A 25,349-nucleotide genomic window follows, 5' to 3' on the forward strand; every position below is an offset into this window, starting at 1 on the left:
ACCAATACTCAACACAACTCCAAACACATCAATTCACGCTCACCAATACTCAACACAACTTCAAATACATCAATTCACGCTCACCAACACTGAACACAACTCCAAATACATCAATTCACGCTCACCAATACTCAACACAACACCAAATACATCAATTCATGCTCACCAATACTCAACACAACTCCAAATACATCAATTCACGCTCACCAATTCTCAACACAACTCCAAATACATCAATTCACACTCACCGATACTCAACACAACTCCAAATACATCAATTCACACTCACCGATACTCAACACAACTCCAAATACATCAATTCACACTCACCGATACTCAACACAACTCCAAATACATCAATTCACACTCACCAATACTCAACAGAACTCCAAATACATCAATTCATGCTCATCAGTACTCAATATAACTCCAAATACATCAATTCACGCTCACCAATACTCAACACAACTCGAAATACATCAATTCACGCTCACCAATACTCAACACAACTCCAGATACATCAATTCACGCTCAGCAATACTCAACACAACTCCAAATACATCAATTCACGCTCACCGATACTCAACACAACACCAAATACATCAATTCACGCTCACCAATACTCAACACAACACCAAATACATCAATTCATGCTCACCAATACTCAACACAACTCCAAATACATCAATTCACGCTCACCAATACTCAACACAACTCGAAATACATCAATTCACGCTCACCAATACTCAACACAACTTCAAATACATCAATTCACGCTCACCAATACTCAACACAACTTCAAATACATCAATTCACGCTCACCAATACTGAAAACAACTCCAAGTAAATCAATTCACGCTCACCAATACTGAACACAACACCAAATACATCAATTCATGCTCACCAATACTCAACACAACACCAAATACATCAATTCATGCTCACCAATACTCAACACAACACCAAATACATCAATTCACACTCACCAATACTCAACACAACTCCAAATACATCAATTCACGCTCACCAATACTGAACACAACTCCAAATACATCAATTCACGCTCACCAATACTCAACACAACTCCAGATACATCAATTCACGCTCACCAATACTCAACACAACTCCAAATACATCAATTCACGCTCACCGATACTCAACACAACACCAAATACATCAATTCATGCTCACCAACAATGAACACAACTCCAAATACATCAATTCACGCTCACCAATACTCAACACATCACCAAATACATCAATTCACGCTCACCGATACTCAACACAACACCAAATACATCAATTCATGCTCACCAACAATGAACACAACTCCAAATACATCAATTCACGCTCACCAATACTCAACACAACTCCAAATACATCAATTCACGCTCACCAATACTCAACACAACTCCAAATACATCAATTCACGCTCACCAATACTCAACACAACTTCAAATACATCAATTCACGCTCACCAATACTCAACACAACTTCAAATACATCAATTCACGCTCACCAATACTGAACACAACACCAAATACATCAATTCATGCTCACCAATACTGAACACAACACCAAATACATCAATTCATGCTCACCAATACTCAACACAACACCAAATACATCAATTCACACTCACCAATACTCAACACAACTCCAAACACATCAATTCACGCTCACCAATACTGAACACAACTCCAAATACATCAATTCACGCTCACCAATACTCAACACAACTCCAGATACATCAATTCACGCTCACCAATACTCAACACAACTCCAAATACATCAATTCACGCTCACCAATACTCAACACAACTCCAAGGACATCAATTTACGCTCACCAACAATGAACACAACTCCAAATACATCAATTCACGCTCACCAATACTCAACACAACTCCAAATACATCAATTCACGTTCACCAATACTGAACACAACTCCAAATACATCAATTCACGCTCACCAATACTCAACACAACTTCAAATACATCAATTCACGCTCACCAATACTGAACACAACTCCAAGTACATCAATTCACGCTCACCAATACTGAACACAACTTCAAATACATCAATTCACGCTCACCAATACTCAACACAACTCCAAGTACATCAATTCACACTCACCAACACTGAACACTACTTCAAATACATCAATTCATGCTCACCAATACTCAACACAACTCCAAATACATCAATTCACGCTCACCAATACTCAACACAACTTCTAATACATCAATTCACACTCACCGATACTCAACACAACTCCAAATACATCAATTCACGCTCACCAATACGCAACACAACTCCAAATATAACAATTCACGCTCACCAACACTGAACACAACTCCAAATACATCAATTCACGTTCACCAATACTCAACACAACTCCAAATACATCAATTCACGCTCACCAATACTCAACACAACTCCAAATACATCAATTCACGTTGACCAATACTCAACACAACTCCAAATACATCAATTCACGCTCACCAATACTCAACACAACTCCAAATACATCAATTCACGCTCACCAATACTTAACACAACTCCAAGTACATCAATTCACGCTCACCAATACTCAACACAACTTCAAATACATCAATTCACGCTCACCAATACTGAACACAACTCCAAGTACATCAATTCACGCTCACCAATACTGAACACAACTCCAAGTACATCAATTCACGCTCACCAACACTCAACACAACTCCAAACACATCAATTCACGCTCACCAATACTGAACACAACTCCAAATACATCAATTCACGCTCACCAATACTCAACACAACTCCAAGGACATCAATTCACGCTCACCAATACTGAACACAACTCCAAGTACATCAATTCACGCTCACCAATACTCAACACAACTCCAAACACATCAATTCACGCTCACCAACACTGAACACAACTCCAAATACATCAATTCATGCTTACCAATACTCAACACAACTCCAAATACATCAATTCACGCTCACCAATACTCAACACAACTCCAAATACATCAATTCACACTCACCGATACTCAACACAACTCCAAATACATCAATTCACACTCACCGATACTCAACACAACTCCAAATACATCAATTCACACTCACCAATACTCAACACAACTCCAAATACATCAATTCATGCTCATCAGCACTCAACATAACTCCAAATACATCAATTCACGCTCACCAATACTCAACACAACTCGAAATACATCAATTCACGCTCACCAATACTCAACACAACTCCAGATACATCAATTCACGCTCACCAATACTCAACACAACTGCAAATACATCAATTCACGCTCACCAATACTCAACACAACACCACGTACATCAATTCACGCTCACCAATACTCAACACAACTCCAAATACATCAATTCACGCTCACCAACAATGAACACAACTCCAAATACATCAATTAACGCTCACCAATACTCAACACAACACCAAATACATCAATTCACGCTCACCAATACTCAACACAACACCAAATACATCAATTCACGCTCACCGATACTCAACACAACTTCAAATACATCAATTCACGCTCACCAACACTGAACACAACTCCAAATACATCAATTCACGCTCACCAATACTCAACACAACACCAAATACATCAATTCATGCTCACCAATACTCAACACAACTCCAAATACATCAATTCACGCTCACCAATACTCAACACAACTCCAAATACATCAATTCACACTCACCGATACTCAACACAACTCCAAATACATCAATTCACACTCACCAATACTCAACACAACTCCAAATACATCAATTCACACTCACCGATACTCAACACAACTCCAAATACATCAATTCACACTCACCAATACTCAACACAACTCCAAATACATCAATTCATGCTCATCAGTACTCAACATAACTCCAAATACATCAATTCACGCTCACCAATACTCAACACAACTCGAAATACATCAATTCACGCTCACCAATACTCAACACAACTCCAGGTACATCAATTCACGCTCACCAATACTCAACACAACTCCAAATACATCAATTCACGCTCACCAATACTCAACACAACACCAAATGCATCAATTCATGCTCACCAACAATGAACACAACTCCAAATACATCAATTCACGCTCACCAATACTCAACACAACTCCAGATACATCAATTCACACTCACCAACACTGAACACAACTTCAAATACATCAATTCACGCTCACCAATACTCAACACATCTCCAGATACATCAATTCACACTCACCAACACTGAACACAACTCCAAATACATCAATTCACGCTCACCAATACTCAACACAACACCAAATACATCAATTCACGCTCACCAATACTCAACACAACACCAAATACATCAATTCACGCTCACCGATACTCAACACAACACCAAATACATCAATTCACGCTCACCAATACTCAACACAACACCAAATACATCAATTCACGCTCACCGATACTCAACACAACACCAAATACATCAATTCATGCTCACCAACAATGAACACAACTCCAAATACATCAATTCACGCTCACCAATACTCAACACAACTCCAAATACATCAATTCATGCTCACCAACACTGAACACAACTCCAAATACATCAATTCACGCTCACCAATACTCAACACAACTCCAAATACATCAATTCACGTTGACCAATACTCAACACAACTCCAAATACATCAATTCACGCTCACCAATACTCAACACAACTCCAAATACATCAATTCACGCTCACCAATACTTAACACAACTCCAAGTACATCAATTCACGCTCACCAATACTCAACACAACTTCAAATACATCAATTCACGCTCACCAATACTGAACACAACTCCAAGTACATCAATTCACGCTCACCAATACTGAACACAACTCCAAGTACATCAATTCACGCTCACCAATACTCAACACAACTCCAAACACATCAATTCACGCTCACCAATACTGAACACAACTCCAAATACATCAATTCACGCTCACCAATACTCAACACAACTCCAAGGACATCAATTCACGCTCACCAATACTGAACACAACTCCAAGTACATCAATTCACGCTCACCAATACTCAACACAACTCCAAACACATCAATTCACGCTCACCAACACTGAACACAACTCCAAATACATCAATTCATGCTCACCAATACTCAACACAACTCCAAATACATCAATTCACGCTCACCAATACTCAACACAACTCCAAATACATCAATTCACACTCACCGATACTCAACACAACTCCAAATACATCAATTCACACTCACCGATACTCAACACAACTCCAAATACATCAATTCACACTCACCGATACTCAACACAACTCCAAATACATCAATTCATGCTCATCAGTACTCAACATAACTCCAAATACATAAATTCACGCTCACCAATACTCAACACAACTCGAAATACATCAATTCACGCTCACCAATACTCAACACAACTCCAGATACATCAATTCACGCTCACCAATACTCAACACAACTGCAAATACATCAATTCACGCTCACCAATACTCAACACAACACCACGTACATCAATTCACGCTCACCAATACTCAACACAACTCCAAATACATCAATTCACGCTCACCAACAATGAACACAACTCCAAATACATCAATTAACGCTCACCAATACTCAACACAACACCAAATACATCAATTCACGCTCACCAATACTCAACACAACACCAAATACATCAATTCACGCTCACCGATACTCAACACAACTTCAAATACATCAATTCACGCTCACCAACACTGAACACAACTCAAAATACATCAATTCACGCTCACCAATACTCAACACAACACCAAATACATCAATTCATGCTCACCAATACTCAACACAACTCCAAATACATCAATTCACGCTCACCAATACTCAACACAACTCCAAATACATCAATTCACACTCACCGATACTCAACACAACTCCAAATACATCAATTCACACTCACCAATACTCAACACAACTCCAAATACATCAATTCACACTCACCGATACTCAACACAACTCCAAATACATCAATTCACACTCACCAATACTCAACACAACTCCAAATACATCAATTCATACTCATCAGTACTCAACATAACTCCAAATACATCAATTCACGCTCACCAATACTCAACACAACTCGAAATACATCAATTCACGCTCACCAATACTCAACACAACTCCAGGTACATCAATTCACGCTCACCAATACTCAACACAACTCCAAATACATCAATTCACGCTCACCAATACTCAACACAACACCAAATACATCAATTCACGCTCACCAACAATGAACACAACTCCAAATACATCAATTCACGCTCACCAATACTCAACACAACTCCAGATACATCAATTCACACTCACCAACACTGAACACAACTTCAAATACATCAATTCACGCTCACCAATACTCAACACAACTCCAGATACATCAATTCACACTCACCAACACTGAACACAACTCCAAATACATCAATTCACGCTCACCAATACTCAACACAACACCAAATACATCAATTCACGCTCACCAATACTCAACACAACACCAAATACATCAATTCACGCTCACCGATACTCAACACAACACCAAATACATCAATTCACGCTCACCAATACTCAACACAACACCAAATACATCAATTCACGCTCACCGATACTCAACACAACACCAAATACATCAATTCATGCTCACCAACAATGAACACAACTCCAAATACATCAATTCACGCTCACCAATACTCAACACAACTCCAAATACATCAATTCATGCTCACCAACACTGAACACAACTCCAAATACATCAATTCACGCTCACCAATACTCAACACAACTCCAAATACATCAATTCACGCTCACCAATACTCAACACAACTTCAAATACATCAATTCACGCTCACCAATACTCAACACAACTTCAAATACATCAATTCATGCTCACCAATACTGAAGACAACTCCAAGTAAATCAATTCACGCTCACCAATACTGAACACAACACCAAATACATCAATTCATGCTCACCAATACTCAACACAACACCAAATACATCAATTCATGCTCACCAATACTCAACACAACACTAAATACATCAATTCACACTCACCAATACTCAACACAACTCCAAATACATCAATTCACGCTCACCAATACTGAACACAACTCCAAATACATCAATTCACGCTCACCAATACTGAACACAACTCCAAATACATCAATTCACGCTCACCAATACTCAACACAACACCAAATACATCAATTCATGCTCACCAATACTCAACACAACACTAAATACATCAATTCACACTCACCAATACTCAACACAACTCCAAATACATCAATTCACGCTCACCAATACTGAACACAACTCCAAATACATCAATTCACGCTCACCAATACTCAACACAACTCCAAATACATCAATTCACGCTCACCAATACTCAACACAACTCGAAATACATCAATTCACGCTCACCAATACTCAACACAACTTCAAATACATCAATTCACGCTCACCAATACTCAACACAACTCCAGGTACATCAATTCACGCTCACCAATACTCAACACAACTCCAAATACATCAATTCACGCTCACCAATACTCAACACAACACCAAATACATCAATTCACGCTCACCAACAATGAACACAACTCCAAATACATCAATTCACGCTCACCAATACTCAACACAACTCCAGATACATCAATTCACGCTCACCAATACTCAACACAACACCAAATACATCAATTCACGCTCACCAATACTCAACACAACACCAAATACATCAATTCACGCTCACCGATACTCAACACAACACCAAATACATCAATTCACGCTCACCAATACTCAACACAACACCAAATACATCAATTCACGCTCACCGATACTCAACACAACACCAAATACATCAATTCATGCTCACCAACAATGAACACAACTCCAAATACATCAATTCACGCTCACCAATACTCAACACAACTCCAAATACATCAATTCATGCTCACCAACACTGAACACAACTCCAAATACATCAATTCACGCTCACCAATACTCAACACAACTCCAAATACATCAATTCACGCTCACCAATACTCAACACAACTTCAAATACATCAATTCACGCTCACCAATACTCAACACAACTTCAAATACATCAATTCATGCTCACCAATACTGAAGACAACTCCAAGTAAATCAATTCACGCTCACCAATACTGAACACAACACCAAATACATCAATTCATGCTCACCAATACTCAACACAACACCTAATACATCAATTCATGCTCACCAATACTCAACACAACACTAAATACATCAATTCACACTCACCAATACTCAACACAACTCCAAATACATCAATTCACGCTCACCAATACTGAACACAACTCCAAATACATCAATTCACGCTCACCAATACTCAACACAACTCCAGATACATCAATTCACGCTCACCAATACTCAACACAACTCCAAATACATCAATTCACGCTCACCAATACTCAACACAACTCGAAATACATCAATTCACGCTCACCAATACTCAACACAACTTCAAATACATCAATTCACGCTCACCAATACTGAACACAACTCCAAATACATCAATTCACGCTCACCAATACTCAACACAACACCAAATACATCAATTCATGCTCACCAATACTCAACACAACTCCAAATACATCAATTCACGCTCACCAATACGCAACACAACTCCAAATATACCAATTCACGCTCACCAACACTGAACACAACTCCAAATACAACAATTCACATTCACCAATACTCAACACAACTCCAAATACATCAATTCACACTCACCAATACTCAACACAACTCCAAATACATCAATTCACGCTCACCAATACTCAACACAACTCCAAATACATCAATTCATGCTCACCAATACTCAACACAACTCCAAATACATCAATTCACGTTGACCAATACTCAACACAACTCCAAATACATCAATTCACGCTCACCAATACTCAACACAACTCCAAATACATCAATTCATGCTCACCAATACTCAACACAACTCCAAATACATCAATTCACGTTGACCAATACTCAACACAACTCCAAATACATCAATTCACGCTCACCAATACTCAACACAACTCCAAATACATCAATTCACGCTCACCAATACTCAACACAACTCCAAATACATCAATTCACGCTCACCAATACACAACACAACTCCAAATACATCAATTCACGCTCACCAATACACAACACAACTCCAAATACATCAATTCACGTTGACCAATACTCAACACAACTCCAAATACATCAATTCACGCTCACCAATACTCAACACAACTCCAAATACATCAATTCACGCTCACCAACACTGAACACAACTCCAAATACATCAATTCACGCTCACCAATACTCAACACAACTTCAAATACATCAATTCACGCTCACCAATACTCAACACAACTTCAAATACATCAATTCACGCTCACCAATACTCAACACAACTTCAAATACATCAATTCACGCTCACCAATACTCAACACAACTCCAAGTACATCATTTCACACTCACCAACACTGAACACAACTTCAAATACATCAATTCACGCTCACCAATACTCAACACAACTCCAAGTACATCAATTCACACTCACCAACACTGAACACAACTTCAAATACATCAATTCACGCTCACCAATACTGAACACAACTCCAAATACATCAATTCACGCTCACCAATACTCAACACAACTCCAAATACATCAATTCACGCTCACCAATACTCAACACAACTCCAAATACATCAATTCACGCTCACCAATACTCAACACAACTCCAAATACATCAATTCACGCTCACCAATACTCAACACAACTCCAGATACATCAATTCACGCTCACCAATACTGAACACAACTCCAAATCCATCAATTCACGCTCACCAACACTGAACACAACTCCAAGTACATCAATTCACGCTCACCAATACTGAACACAACTCCAAATACATCAATTCACGCTCACCAATACTGAACACAACTCCAAATACATCAATTCACGCTCACCAATACTGAACACAACACCAAATACATCAATTCACGCTCACCAATACTGAACACAACTTCAAATACATCAATTCACGCTCACCAACACTGAACACAACTCCAAGTACATCAATTCACGCTCACCAATACTCAACACAACTCCAAGTACATCAATTCACGCTCACCAATACTGAACACAACACCAAATACATCAATTCACGCTCACCAATACTCAACACAACTCCAAATATATCAGTTCACGTTCACCAATAGACAAAACATTCAAGAAATTCAAAATCCCAGTTTTCATTTGTGATAATTTCATGAATTTGAGGCTCTCACGTTTAAATTTATAAGAACCAGAATTTCACTGTGGTTACAATAAAAGTCTGGTTTCCACGATTTGATTGGTCAGTTAACCTCAATAACTCCAATTTTAATTCAGTGATATCAAAATTAAACATAAGACAGAACAAATAAAATTATCAATATAGCATGTGCTTAATAAAACCCAGTAAATTACATCATTTTTTCATTTGTTCTTTCTTCAGGCCCGCCTTTCCAAAACTGTAAAAATATTGGAAGTAACCGCTTTCACAGCTCAATAAAAATTTTCTAACATTACACAAAAGAGGAAAACACATAACAAGCATTAAAAGGGGCTATAGCCCACAACAGGGACAAGAAATCACTCACAATGAGGTCAGACTTTTAAAGAGACATTACAGTGAAAACAAAATTACACATTCTGTCGCTTGTGACCGTCTCCCTTTCTCCTTCTGGATTCCATCAGAGAATACCTTTTTTTTACTTAAAGCAAATTCAAATTTCTGATGTTTGTGACTTAACCCCATTCTGTACCGACTTAAAGTCTCAAGCTCAAGTCTGTGTCCTCACCAAAGCCTGGTGTGATGAAGTCCATCTTTCTTTTTGTCCTTCTTTCTTCCTCCTCATTCAACCTACCCTTCCTAATTTCAACTTCCTCTCTCAATCTCCCTAACTCTTGTGGCTGAAACAACAAGACTCCAATCCAGTCTTCTTTAATTTTCTTCTCCTTTACCAGTTTCTTCATCTTAGTCTCCACCTCACACAAAGCCTGACAGATTTTAGATACAGTACAAATTCCTATGTTCTCCTAGAAATACTTTGCATCTGATTTTTACATAATTCCTTTACAGCCTCTGTCTGCTGTAAGAGGATTAATTTTAACTTTCCTCTTCTCTTTTGCTTAGAACATTTTAACTCCTCATCCTCCTGCAGAATTTCAGAACATAAGAAATAGGAGCAGCAGAAGGCCTTATGTCCCCTCTTAGCAACTACTTCTCATATCTGGTATGGACTGTCTCTTGACTTTGGTTGTTTTCATCATTCAAATGCCTCAGCATTCTTTCAATGGCCTTTTGGGTTTCTGTGAGTTATCCTTCTCACAGAGATGCTAAATTTGGCCCTCCTTTTAACATCCGCCCTCTTGCTAAGACGTTTGGCACTATGCGAGCCGGTATTCTTGTTTTAAACCATATTCTTACAGATGCCCTTCCTTTCCCCCTAGTGGGACTGTGTCTAATCTGTACCCGAACTATCTCCTCTTTGAAGGCATCGCATTGCTCATTTACTGTTTTGCCTGCCTGTCTTTGATTCCAATCCTCCTCGGCCAGATCCCCTTTCAATTCACTGAAATTAGCCCTCTTCCAGTTGAGTATTTTTACGTTTGATTTCTCCTTGTCCTTTTCCATAACTACTCTTACCCTAATGATATTGTGATCACTGATTCCCAAATGCTCCCCCACTGAAACATGATCCACTTGCCCCACTTCATTCTTCAGAACCAGATCCAGCACTGCGTCCTTCTTCGTTCGGCTAGAAACATAATGATCAAGAAAGTTCTCTTGTACACATTTCAGGAATTCCTCCCCCTCTTTGCCCATTACACTATTATTTTCCCAGTCTATATTATGATAATTGAAGTCCTCCTTTATCACTACTCTATAGTTCTTGCATCTTTCTGTAATTTGCCTCTAAATTTGCTCCTCCATCTCACCCACTATTTGGTGGCCTTTCGTGTACACCCATCAGCATAATAGCTCCTCTATTGTTCCTTAATTCTAACCAAATAGATTCTATCTTTGAACCCTCAAGTACATCATCCCTTTCCAGTGCTGTAACAGTATCTTTTACCAATACTACCACAACTCCCACCGTCCTGTCTGTTTTTCCTTCCCTATCTTTCCTGAATACATTGTAGCCAGGAATACTAAGTTTCCAATTCTCTCCTTGTTTGAGCCAGGTATCCATTATTGCCACTATCCCATGTCGCCATTTGTGCCTGCAGCTCACCAACCTGATTTACCCACGCTCCGTGCATTTATGCACATGCACTCTAAACCCATCCTAGTCTGCCTCGTGTTTCCGCCCCCCGCCCCCGTCTGATCCTTCCTATTTCTGAACTCCTCTTTATTCTAATGCTGTTTGTCTCTCCCTGTGCACCTTGTTTCTCCTCTTTAATGTTTCTTCCTAGTGCCACTCTCCCTGCCAAATTAGTTTAAATCCTCCCCCACTGCACGAGTTAACCTCCCCATGAGGACATTGGTCCCAACCCTATTGCAACAGATCCATCTTGAACAGATCTCTCCTGCCCCAGAACTGGTCTCAATACCCCAGGAATCTGAAGCCCCCCCCCAACCCCCGCCACCGAACCATTTTTCCAGCCACGCATTAATCTGTCTTATCTTACTGTTCCTATACTCACTAGCACATGGCAATGGGAATAATCCAGGGATTACCACCTTTGAGTTCCTGCTTTTCTTGCCTAGCTCCTGAAACTCTGACTGCAACTCGACCTCAACTCTTTTCCTTCCTCTGTCCTTGGCTCCTACATGGACCACAACCTCTGGCTGTTCCACTGGCCCCGCAGAACGTTCCGTGATATATTGCAGCAGATTAAAGGAAGAGCAATCACTGGCTAGAGAACTGGTTCTTGAAGTAGTTCTGATGGGATACATCTGTCATTATTCTATCAGCAGACAAAGGAAGGGCCACATGACTAATTGAAGGTCATTCATATCACTGGATATTGAGAGCATTGAATGTTAAAAAAGCCAGCAAATTCTCAGGAGTTATTTTTTCCTCTCACAAATTTTTCTCTCTCAGTTTTCTGCTCCCCTCTCCTGAAGATATTGACTCCTTGCTGTGCTACAGTTACTCTCGAGAGCCTAACCATTGAGTGTTGGCAAGCTGTTTGACTCTAAGAGTCATTAAAGATGAGGCCAATTTTGTCTCCACCTCAGACCCAGTTGCTGTATAGTGATCAGAATGGTTAATTTTCCTCTCACTCACTCATTTGCAATAACTGGCTAATTCAGCAAAGACTGGAATTGAACCAGTGACCTTCCTAATCTGCGTAGCTCAGTCACTCGCTGCATGAAATAGTGGAGCCATCAGAAAGTTGTCAGGAAAAAATTAAAAGACCTGAGGAATGATCTAGTGCTTAACTAATTTGAAATGACAAAGATTAGAATTTTCACAGTTGGAAAAATCATTGCAAAGTTTCAGAAGTTACCAAAAACCATGATCAGTACATCAGAAGTGATGATGTCATTGTCATTTCATGGAGATGAAATCATTTTTTTGATGACTGGATGTATATATTGTCTTTGAAAGTTGCTGTAAATGGAAACCGGCCGAGTTTTTTTTTATTCGTTCATGGGATGTGGACGTCGCAGTCAAAGCCAGCATTTATTGCCCATCCCTAATTGCCCTTGAGAAGGTGGTGGTGAGCCGCCTTCTTGAACCGCTGCAGTCCGTGTGGTGAAGGTTCTCCCACAGTGCTGTTAGGAAGGGAGTTCCAGGATTTTGACCCAGCGACGATGAAGGAACGGCGATATATTTCCAAGTCGGGATGGTGTGTGACTTGAAGGGGAACGTGTAGGTGGTGTTGTTCCCATGTGCCTGCTGCTCTTGTCCTTCCAGTTAGTAGAGGTCGCAGGTTGGGAGGTGCTGTTGAAGAAGCCTTGGCGAGTTGCTGCAGTGCATCCTGTGGATGGTACTCACTGCAGCCACAGTGCGCCGGTGGTGAAGGGAGTGAATGTTTAGGGTGGTGGATGGGGTGCAGTCAAGCGGGCTGCTTTGTCCTGGATGGTGTCGAGCTTCTTGAGTGCTGCTGGAGCTGCACTCATCCAAGCAAGTGGAGAGTATTCCATCACACTCCTGACTTGTGCCTTGTAGATGGTGGAAAGGCTTTGGGGAGTCAGGAGGTGAGTCACTCGCCACAGAATACCCAGCCTCTGACCTGCTGTTGTAGCCACAATATTTATATGGCTGGTCCAGTTAAGTTTCTGGTCAATGGTGACCCCCAGGATGTTGATGGTGGGGGATTCGGCAATGGTAATGCTGTTGAATGTCAAGGGGAGGTGGTTAGACTCTCTCTTGTTGGAGATGGTCATTGCCTGGCACTTGTCTGGTGCCAATGTTACTTGCCACATATCAGGCCAAGCCTGGATGTTGTCCAGGTCGTGCTGCATGCGGGCTAGGACTGCTTCATTATCTGAGGGGTTGCGAATGGAACTGAACACTGTGCAGTCATCAGCGAACATCCCCATTTCTGACCTTATAATGGAGGGAAGGTCATTGAAGAAGCAACTGAAGATGGTTGGGCCTAGGACACTGCCCTGAGGAACTCCTGCAGCAATGTCCTGGGGCTGAGATGATTGGCCACCAACAACCACTACCATCTTCCTTTGTGCTAGGTATGACTCCAGCCACTGGAGAGTTTTCCCCCTGATTCCCATTGACTTCAATTTTACTAGAACTCCTTGGTGCCACACTCGGTCAAATGCTGCCTTGATGTCAAGGGCAGTCACTCTCACTTCACCTCTGGAATTCAGCTCTTTTGTCCATGTTTGGACCAAGGCTGTAATGAGGTCTGGAGCCGAGTGGTCCTGGCAGAACCCTGGCGGAGTAATGTGGCTAAAAGTTAAAATAATAGAAGAAAGTAACTACATGCATTAGCACGCTGCGTGTGTCAGCACTATGGATGTGTGAGCTTGTGTCGTTAATTTTTTCTATTTAGCTCTTTTTCCTCTTGTAAGGCACATTTTTTTTGCTCACCCCCACATAACAGCAGAGTTAAGTAGGTGGAAAAAAAACACTGTATGGGGGTGGGGGTACAAATCAGCTATAGGAGGTTGGGGAGGCAGCCACCATGCCTTTTAGGCTGGCAGGATTCAGATGCTGCCAGCGGCAGGGCACTTCTATATTGCCACAGTTTCTGTTCGGATTCAGAGACCAACGTTCGTGAGCCGGCCCCAAGGCTTCTATGCGACTAATTCCTGCTCCCTTAATCTGGCAGAAACCCACAATGGATGTATAATTCTGTTAACGCAGGGAGCCAGCTCACGGACACTAATCTCCAGAAGCTCAAACTAGAACAGCGGCAATGTGGAAGGGGCACAAATTGGTTTGGATCCCAGACCGAGGACTGAGATGGATCCCAGACCGAGGACTGAGATGGGTCACAGCCAAGTTGGCGTGCAAGCCGATTTGTTGAATTGGAGTTGTTTAATATTCCAAAGGGATGTTATATTGTGCTAAATTAGCATGTGAATCCCACATCTGTTTGGAATACTAAACAAGGTAATTGTTTTCAGTGGGAGATAAAGTACAAAGACAAAATTCTTCTGCAGGCATGTTCCCTAATAGGAAAATACTGGTGGTTATTTACAAAGGGTAGGTAATTTTCTACAAAATACATTGCAGGCCAAGTTATAAAAATATTTCCCCATTGTTGTTCTGAGCCGTACAAATCAAGAAAGCCCCAGCTCCATTCACTGAACTGTGCTGTTAGCTGATCTCAGCCAAGGTAACATTTGACCCAGTACAATTGGCCTCAGTATCTGTGTTTTGGGACCAGAAACATCAGTTAGGATTTCTGATCCTGATTGCTATCTAGCAGCCCATGCTGGAAAATAAATGGGCTAGATTCTCTTCCGTGATCCCATCCGAAATTACAGAGAATGAGGTGAAATCTGCTGGTGCGGCCTACTGTTGTTCACCACCCTGACCTCAATTTCCTCCCTCCCGCCCCTGCTGGAGCCGCCACTGGCCACTCCTTCCTTGCCCCCTGCAAATATCAGCAGGAGAGTGGAGCTTCTACTTCTTTCCCTATATGGATCTTGCTCAGTCATGGATGTCCTATCACCAAGCGGGTGATGACCTGCTCCCAGGCCTTCATGAGTGCCATCTCAAACTGGGCACCATGGGGTGTGTCAGCTTATGACTCTTCCTCCGATTTTCCCTTCCTGAGCAGCAACAAGGTTGACATGAGTACATTTCACCTAAAGGTGTGCCTCGGCTTACACTTCCAGATGTAAATATACATGATTTTGTAGCCCTTAAGCTTCAACAGCTCGAGTGAATTCTGTTGTCCTTGAGCACGCCTTTTTCCGGATTTCAATTCACATATTGTGATCGTGAGAAATCTCTTAATGTTACAGTAGTGACGCTATTCAGATAGCAGGAGTAACTTTATTTCTGTAATCGCAGTCCTTTATTACTAAAATATGCTGCTGGCCTCGAGGCCTTCTGGCTGCTGCCGGTTCCAAAGCCTGAAGATCTGCTTGGTAAGTAGGTAAAGATTTATAAATTTACCTTGGGGCCTCCTTTTCAGCTTGCTGCTGGGCCTCTTCAGATCTTCTGGCCTGAAGGGGGATCGTGGTGTGAGCACAACACAAGCTGTAATCGGGCGTTCTTGCATCTCGGCGCTGCACAACCATAACTTCAGGAAAGAGGGAGAAGGGCAGGAACAAAGGCTCCTGCATCATTTAAATCACAGTGATGGGCCTGCACCTATTGCAGACACAGTTCAAGCTCTGTACCTACCCCGCAGAAACCCTGGAAATCCTGGAACAATGTAAAGGAGGCAGAGACACATGTAACAGGTCTCCGTCCCCTTTTTCCTGATCTTCATGTCCAGGGAATGCCCTGAGGGAGAAGATCTGGAAAAATTAGCTCCTATATTTTTTTAATGTTTTTTGTTCTTCACTTTTTTTCCCTTAAGTTTTAACTTAGATTACTTCCTTCTTAGGCTAATTAATTTAACTCTTATTTTACATTTTTCACCCACTTATTTTGCTTTAAACAATGTACTCATCTTTTCTTCTCTGTCTCCAGTGACACCATTCTGGTGTGTGCACATCGCTTAGAAGTAGGCCCCTAACAGGCTAAAAAAACAATTTTTCCTGCCAAATATAAGAATGAATTTTAAACCAAAAAAACTGCTGGAAATGTGAAACAAAAACAGAAAATGCTGGAAACCAACAGCAGGTCAAGCAGCATCTACGGAGAGAACGGACAAGTTGATGTTTCAAGTTGGACCCTTCGTCAGTACACACCAACCTGAGTGAAATTTAATGTTTGACCTGGTCATGGCAATGAACGGGCCAGTGTCAAATGCTAGTTCAGTTATCTCGGTCATGAAGTAGGTGGCATCAAAATGAGTTGGTATCTGAAAGGATAGTAAGGCAAATGAGTATGCCAAATTCTCCATTTCATTAGAGAAATTACTTTCTGAAACACGCTACATATAGGTCAGAAAATCAGCAGATGCCACCTTTGTCCAAATCACTGGGGGTAATTTTGATTTTGGATGATAGTTATACATCTCTCCATTTCCATACACTTCATTTCCATTGAAGTGAATGGGCAGCTGAATCAATATCGCCCATTTTACACTATCGTCCTAAGTCAAAATTACCCCCATTGACCTCAATGTGACAGTTAATTTAACATAACATCACCTTTCAATCACTTCAGACTGCTTTGACTAAAAATTGTTTGTAAGGCTTTGGCAACAAACGACCAAATTTTGACTTTTTTCAGTGCAATGTCAACAAACATGTTTTGGGGCAATAATTTTAGCAAACTAATAGTGGTACCCACTCATGGTGTGATCTATCCAATGGGACATGGGCAACTAAGTGAGTGGGCAAAACTATGGTAGATGGAGTTCAATGTGGAGAAGTGTAAGGTCATCCATTTTAGAGTACTGCGTTCAGTTTTGGCCAATGAACCTCAGGAAAGATTAATTGGCCGTTGAAGGGTTACAGCACAGTTTCACCAGAATGAAACCAGGGCTTATAGGATTAAATTATGAGGACAGGTTATGTAAACTTTTCTTATATTTCCTTGAGTTTAGAAGGTTGAAGGGTGATCTAATAGAGGTATTTGAAATGATTTAAGGGATTCAGTAGTGTAGATACAGAGAAACTATTTCCTCTGGAGGGGAAATCCAGTACAAGGAGTTATTATCTTAAAATTAGAGCTAGGCTATTCAGTAGTGAAATCAGGAAGCACTTATTTCCACAAAGGGTAGTGGAAATCTGGAACTCGCTCCCCCAAAAGGCTGTGGATGCTGGGTCAATTGAAATTTTCAAGACTTAAATTGATAGATCTTCGGTAAGGGTGTCAAAGGAAATGGATCAAAGATGGGTAAATGGATTTGAGGTATAGATCAGTCGTGATCTAATTGAATGGCAGAACAGGCTTGAGGGGCTGAATGGCCTTCTGTTCCTATGTTCCCGTATGTGGTGAATATTAGAAAGTCCAGGACAAAGCAGCCTGCTTGATTGACATCCTATCCACCACCCTAAGCATTCACTCCCTCCACCACCAGCGCACTGTGGCTGCAATGTGTACCATCTGCAAGATGCACTGCAGCAACTCGCCAAGGTTTCTTTGATAGCACCTCCCAAAACCACGACCTCTACCACCTAGAAGGACAAGGCAGCAGGCGCATGGGAACACCACCACCTGTAAGTTCCACTCCAAGTCACACACCATCCCGACTTGGAAATATATCGACGTTCCTTCGTTGTCACTGGGTCAAAATACTGGAACTCCCTGCCTAACCGCACTGTGAGAGAACCTTCACCACATGGACTGCAGCGGTTCAAGAAGGCGGCTCATCACCACCTTCTCAAGGGCAATTAGGGATGGGCAATAAATTCTGGCCTTGCCAGCGACTCCCACATCCTGAACGAATAAAAAAAAAAGTGATTTTTTGTGGTGAAACAGGGATCTGAACTTACGTTGGGTGAGCTTTGGTGCCACATTCGGTCAAATGCTACCTTGATGTCAAGGGCAGTCACTCTCACCTCACCTCTGGAATTTAGCTCTTTTGTCCATGTTTGGACCAAGGCTGTAATGAGGTCTGGAGCTGAGTAGTCCTGGCGGAACCCAAACTGAGCATCGGTGAGCAGGTTATTGGTGAGTAAATGCTGCTTGATAGCACTGTCGACGACACCTTCCATCACTTTGCTGATGATTGAGAGTAGACTGATGGGGCGGTAATTGTCCGGATTGGATTTGTCTGCTTTTTGTGGACAGGACATACCTGGGCAATTTTCCACATTGTCGGGTAGATGCCAGTATTGTAGCTGTACTGGAACAGCTTGGCTAGAGGCGTAGCTAGTTCTGGAGCACAAGTCTTCAGCACTACAGCCGGGATTTTGTCGGGGCCCATAGCCTATGCTGTATCCAGTGCACTCAGCCGTTTCTTGATTGAACGTGGAGTGAATCGAATTGGCCGAAGACTGGCTTCTGTGATAGTGGGGATCTCGGGAGGAGGCTGAGATGGATCATCTATTCGGCACTCCTGGCTGAAGATGGTTGCAAACGCTTCAGCCTTGTCTTTTGCACTCACATGCTGGACTCCGCCATCATTGAGGATGGGGATGTTTGCAGAGCCTCCTCCTCCCATTAGTTGTTTAATTGTCCACCACCATTCACGACTGGATGTGGCAGGACTGCAGAGCTTTGATCTGATCCGTTGGTTGTGGAATCGTTTAGCTCTGTCTATAGCATGTTGCTTCCGCTGTTTAGCATGCATGTAGTTCTGTGTTGTAGCTTCACCAGGTTGGCACCTCATTTTTAGGTACGCCTGGTGCTGCTCCTGGCATGCTCTTCTACACTCCTCATTGAACCAGGGTTGATCCCTTGGCTTGTTGGTAATGGTAGAGTGAGGAATATGCCGGGCCATAAGCTTACAGATTGTGCTGGAATACAATTCTGCTGCTGCTGATGGCCCACAGTGTCTCATGGATGCCCAGTTTTGAGCTGCTAGATCTGTTCTGAATCTATCCCATTTAGCACGGTGGTAGTGCCACACAATACGTTGGATGGTGTCCTCAGTGCGAAGATGGGACTTCATCTCCACGAGGACTGTGCGGTGGTCACTCTTACCAATACTGTCATGGACAGATACATTTGCGACAGGTAGATTGGTGAGGACGAGGTCAAGTAAGTTTTTCCCTCGTGTTGGTTCGCTCACCACCTGCCGCAGGCCCAGTCTGGCAGCTATGTCCTTCAGGACTCAGCCAGCTCGGTCAGTAGTGGTGCTACCGAGCCACTCTTGGTGATGGACATTGAAGTCCCCCACCCAGAGTACATTCTGTGCCCTTGCTACCCTCAGTGCTTCCTCCAAGTGTTACTAGCAATTCAGGAGCCCAAAGTTATTGGGAACATCATAACTGTAACTGCAAACCTCTACCTAAGCAGCAAAGCTTGTTTAGAAAGTATTACACTTTGTTCTTCTGTATGCTGTTTCACAGTCTGATATCAATCTATTGGTGTGAGTGCACTGTGAGCAGATAAAGAATCCAATGAGCTGCATAAGATGACTTTAATTTGTTAATGTCTCTTCTGGACACTACAAGAAGATCTCTGCTGCAGTTGGATATTGTCAAATCTCCACATAGCAGCAGATCAATCTCATGTACTAATATCTTTGATTCCTCAATGTTTCAGATTTCAGGGTGGCTTGTTAGATCCACCTGGATCATGCTAATCTACCTTATTGCAATTTGAACTTGGGTGAGCCCAGTTGAGCAAAATTTGCAGGTGCTAATGTTCTTCCCTCCTTTCCTAAAGACACACCCCTGCTGTGGTATGGTCCACAGGCACCACTTCTTCTCCGGTACTTTGCCCAAGCATGCCCTTCTTCTTGCGTGAACCTACACAATGAGTGTTGGCCAGCTATTTGACCACGAAAGGGGTCGCAACCGAGTCTGACTCTGTCCTCACCTGATGTTCACACACACACATTTTCTACTGGGGGTTAGGTGGATTCATAGGCAATCATACTCTTCTTGGGATGGGATAGACAGAGGGCAAGGTCACATCAGTGGGTCAGACTTTTCTACCTTCTTAGTTAAAGAGGGAGACTCAGGTGTGAATGGGAGTGTCAGCCACATCCCACCACCAGGCAGGGCTAGACTGAGACTCCAGCCTATCCGGGCTGAGGGCTCAGTGCTCGAGCATTGAAACTGCTGGATTGCTGTAAGAAAGACTCCCTTGAATAATGAAAATTCCGTTTCAAGTTTTAAGACTCTGTGCACATTTTCTATGATCTAACATCTGCAGACATTGTTTCTTTTGGTACAATTTTAATGATAATCACATGAAAGTCGGATGAAAGCTTGTCTGACTATCAAGTGGTAGAGCTCTTATCCAGAACACTGAAGTATTAATTGCTCACTTCCACGGCTACCTGTCTCTGGTGAAAAGGGCATTACTGAGTTTGTGTGGTTTGCTCCATTTGAAGTATGTCTCCTACTGTTAAATTGTAGAGTGGTATTGACTGTGATGAAGTCTGCAACCCACTGTGTCCTAAAAGGAGGAAAAACCTCAACCTGATAAAGAATTGTTAAAGCCTGAAACCAAGGCATTCCAGCAGCACCACATGTTGGTGTACCAGTGCGCTGCATCGTGAAATGGTAGGGTGTGTGTCTGTAGATGTGACTCCCCACAAAATATATTCCTGATCTTGGCAAGGCTGAAAGGACACAGAGACTCTCCTAAATGGGGAGAGGATAAGTGGAGAAAGTGAAGCAATTCAAAAACACTCTTACGCACCTCTCAGCACCTGGAAATAGAGCAAAAGCAGAGCTGGCCCCTGAGCGTGTCACCTTGTCTCTTGTCAGAAGTGTGGTTTGTTGTGCAAGAGGATTAAAGAGGGGAGAAATCATTTCAAAAGTGAAAGATAAAGCTCTGGGACCACAATTCATTGCTTTCTTTAGAAGAAGGAGCAATGATGTTGCTTTGTGTGTAATTTTTATGTGTGCATATAAATAAATAAATATATTTATATAAAACTTATAATGCATATATATGATGCCCTCAAAGATTAATGGTAGGGTCTGAAATAACCACGGAAACCAACATTAGTTTTATTTTTAGATTGCGTTTTCCTGCTCGGATGAATGACGCTGTATATTGCAATTAGCAAAGCAATCTGTTACTGAAGGGTTTATTACCAAATGCAGGGACAAATTACATTGAAATAGTGCCTGATATGTGCATGTCTTTCATCCATCACCTCTTAATAGATTCTCACAACTCAGTCTGCTCAATCCAATTTCTTAATGGCATTTCTGGCTTTGTTTGAGGTACCAGCAATTTTGTTAGACAGAATCTGAAAGCTGGTTTGATTATGCTGCCTGTATATTAATTAATCTGACATTTTGGCTTTGAGAAAATTTTATGGCAATTATTCAAATTCAGCCCAAAGGGGGAAACCGTATAAATTTGTTTACGTCCACGGTTTCGTAACTTTTTTCTTTTTCTTTCTCCCACCTCCTTTTTTTTGCCTTAAAGGTCCAGGGAATTAAAGGGGTTTTCTTGGCTAATAAAAAAGTGAACGGTAAAGTGAAGACCTACATCACCTACAACAAGGGCCGTGATTGGCAATTATTGACTCCACCTGCCACCGACATGAATGGCAAACCAACTAACTGTCATCTGGTAAGTGTCTCCCTCGGAAGGCTGTGCGATGTTCTGATTTTCCTGTTGTTTTTAAATGTAAAGTATGAGGTGTTCAGAATGTTCATATTGTAGGCTGGTTCCTGTGATTGTGATTTAACTGGACCTCTCAACAAAGACATGCTTCAGAGGGCTTTTCTGAAGCTGCCAGTGGGGAAAAAAGAAAGACGCATTTATATAATGCCTTTCACGATCTCAGGATGTCCCAAAGCGCTTTACAGCCAATGAAGCACTTTTGAAGTGTAGTCGCTGTTGAAATGTAGGAAAAGAACTGATGACATTTAAGTATATCGGACAAAAAGAAAATCATGAGTGATGCCATCACATCTTCTTAAAGAGCTATCATCCTTGCCATTGTCACTATTGACAATCTGGATTTATTTTAGTATTATGTAGAGCAGCTTTCTTTTATAAAAAAAAGGAAGGTAGGTAATTCTTTTCAATAAAAACTTACCTGACATAGAATTCAACAGTAAAGGATTCAGATTTGATCCTTGGTCCGTGCCGAGTTAGCAGATCTCAGCCGGGGTGATAGTTAGGGCCTTGCAGCTCGGCTCTGCAGTTAGCCTAAACACCCTTAGGCTACACAAAAACATCAGTGACCTCTGCTGCTAAGTGCCAGTGTGCAGCCATCAAGTGACAACAGGATCAGGTTTGGCTGTGATGTCCCCCATGACCAAATATCCTGTTGATACTTGCTGCCCAGGCTAACCCAAGAAGATGGCCACTTGTGCAAGATGCTAGAGGGTAGCTGACACAAATGTATCCTTAACCCAGCAAGAGTCAACATCATCGGGAAATGATTGTAAAAGAATTGTACCATGACAGTAGAATAGTTTTTAAGGTATGATAGTGCAGTGGTTAATTACTGGACTAGTAATCCAGAAAGCTGGACTAATAATCCATAGAATGTGAGTTCAAATCCCACCATGGTAGTTGAGAATTTGAATTCAGTTTAAAAAATCTGGCAATAGAAAACTGGTACCAGTGAAAGTGACCAGGAAGCTGCTGGATTGACTTAAAAACCCAACTGGTTCACTAATGTCCTTTAGGGAAGGAAATCTGCCATTCTTACCTGCTCTGGCCTATATGTGACTCCAGTCCCACACCAACGTGGTTCACACTTAACTGCCCACTGAAGTGGCCTTCCAAGCCACTCGATTGTATCAAATTACTACACTGCAGCAGTTCAAGAAGAAGGCTCGTCGAGGGATGGGCAATCAAAGCCAGCCTTGACAGCAACACTCATATCCTGAGAATGAATAATAAAAAAAATATTATTTTTAGAATTAGGCCCAAAGCTATATTTCTGTAATTTTCATCATTTAGATTTCATTTTTAATTTTTCCAGCTGTACTGTATTATTATAATCAAATATTTATTGGCATAAAATGTACCTACCATTTACTGATTGTGGATGCATAATCAGAGCTGGGTTTTTTGTGAAGGAGAATTAAGTAAATTGATTGGATTAAAAAAGTGTGCATTTTAACCCTTCAGCTTCTGAATCTACTTTTGCCGCTTGCATATCATGGATAGATTTTGTAAAATTTTATTTCAAAATATTACAAATTGGTTTACGAGGGAGCAGAATCTGGACTATGGTTAAATTAATGTTATGCAATCACAAATTACATTCCCTTCAGCATCTGCTCAGCATCCTTCTAAACTGCTGATCTGAAGAGTAACTGGAGTTTGATTCCACGAGCATGTCATCATGTTGAGGGGAAACAATTTATATTCTCTATCAGTTTACTATCCATGAGTATGACAGTACTGCTTATAATTTTAAAATTCCTGTACAAAGTACATCAAGGGTTTGACCACAATAATGACAGCACTCAACTTCACATATTGTCAAAACTATCCCACATCACTAAAACCCTTGATCTATCCATGCCTTGTCATTAATTTGTATCCAAACAATACTCAAAATACATGTTGGACAGTGAAGTTTTTGCTCTCAGGCTTCGAGACCTGAAGCCCTGTCTGTCTCTAGTTTCTCTCCTATCGCTTCTTACGTCCCACTCCTGCTCTCTTGACCCCCATTCCAACTAAACTGCTGATCAGCCAACTTCCCTTCCTGGCCCCCATGCTAGCGGACAATACAAATGTTTCCCTCTCCTCAGGTACTGGCCCCCTCCCTTTCAAAACTCATCAAAAAGTCCATGCTTGATCCCTCAGTCCTTGCAAACTGTCGCCACCATCTCCAATCTCCTTTTCCTTAAAGTCCTTGAATGCATTGTCACCTCACAAATCTGTGCCTGTTTCTCCCACAACTTCCTGTTGAATTTCTCCCATCAAGTTGTCCATAAGACCATAAGAGATAGGAGCAGGAGTGTTTTTTTATTCGTTCATGGGATGTGGGTGTCACTGGCGAGACCAGCATTTATTGCCCATCCTTAATTGCTCTTGAGAAGGTGATGGTGAGCCGCCTTCTTGAACCGCTGCAGTCCGTTTGGTGAAGGTTCT

At 41.5% G+C, this 25,349-nt stretch overlaps 1 protein-coding gene across 2 annotated transcripts in view; it reads left to right on the forward strand.

Annotated features, from left to right (window-relative positions):
- The window catches only part of sorcs2 (sortilin-related VPS10 domain containing receptor 2), a 598,225-nt gene that overhangs the window by 482,840 nt on the left and 90,036 nt on the right, over positions 1–25,349 (forward strand). For both annotated transcript variants that reach the window (XM_067991267.1, XM_067991275.1), the window contains exon 10: positions 22,713–22,859. In XM_067991267.1, the coding sequence (XP_067847368.1) occupies positions 22,713–22,859 (147 nt within the window). The remainder of the gene's footprint in view (positions 1–22,712; positions 22,860–25,349) is intronic.

The sequence above is a fragment of the Heptranchias perlo genome, chromosome 1 (genome assembly GCF_035084215.1).
Source record: "Heptranchias perlo isolate sHepPer1 chromosome 1, sHepPer1.hap1, whole genome shotgun sequence".
In the NCBI taxonomy this organism is placed as follows: Eukaryota; Metazoa; Chordata; class Chondrichthyes; order Hexanchiformes; family Hexanchidae; genus Heptranchias; species Heptranchias perlo.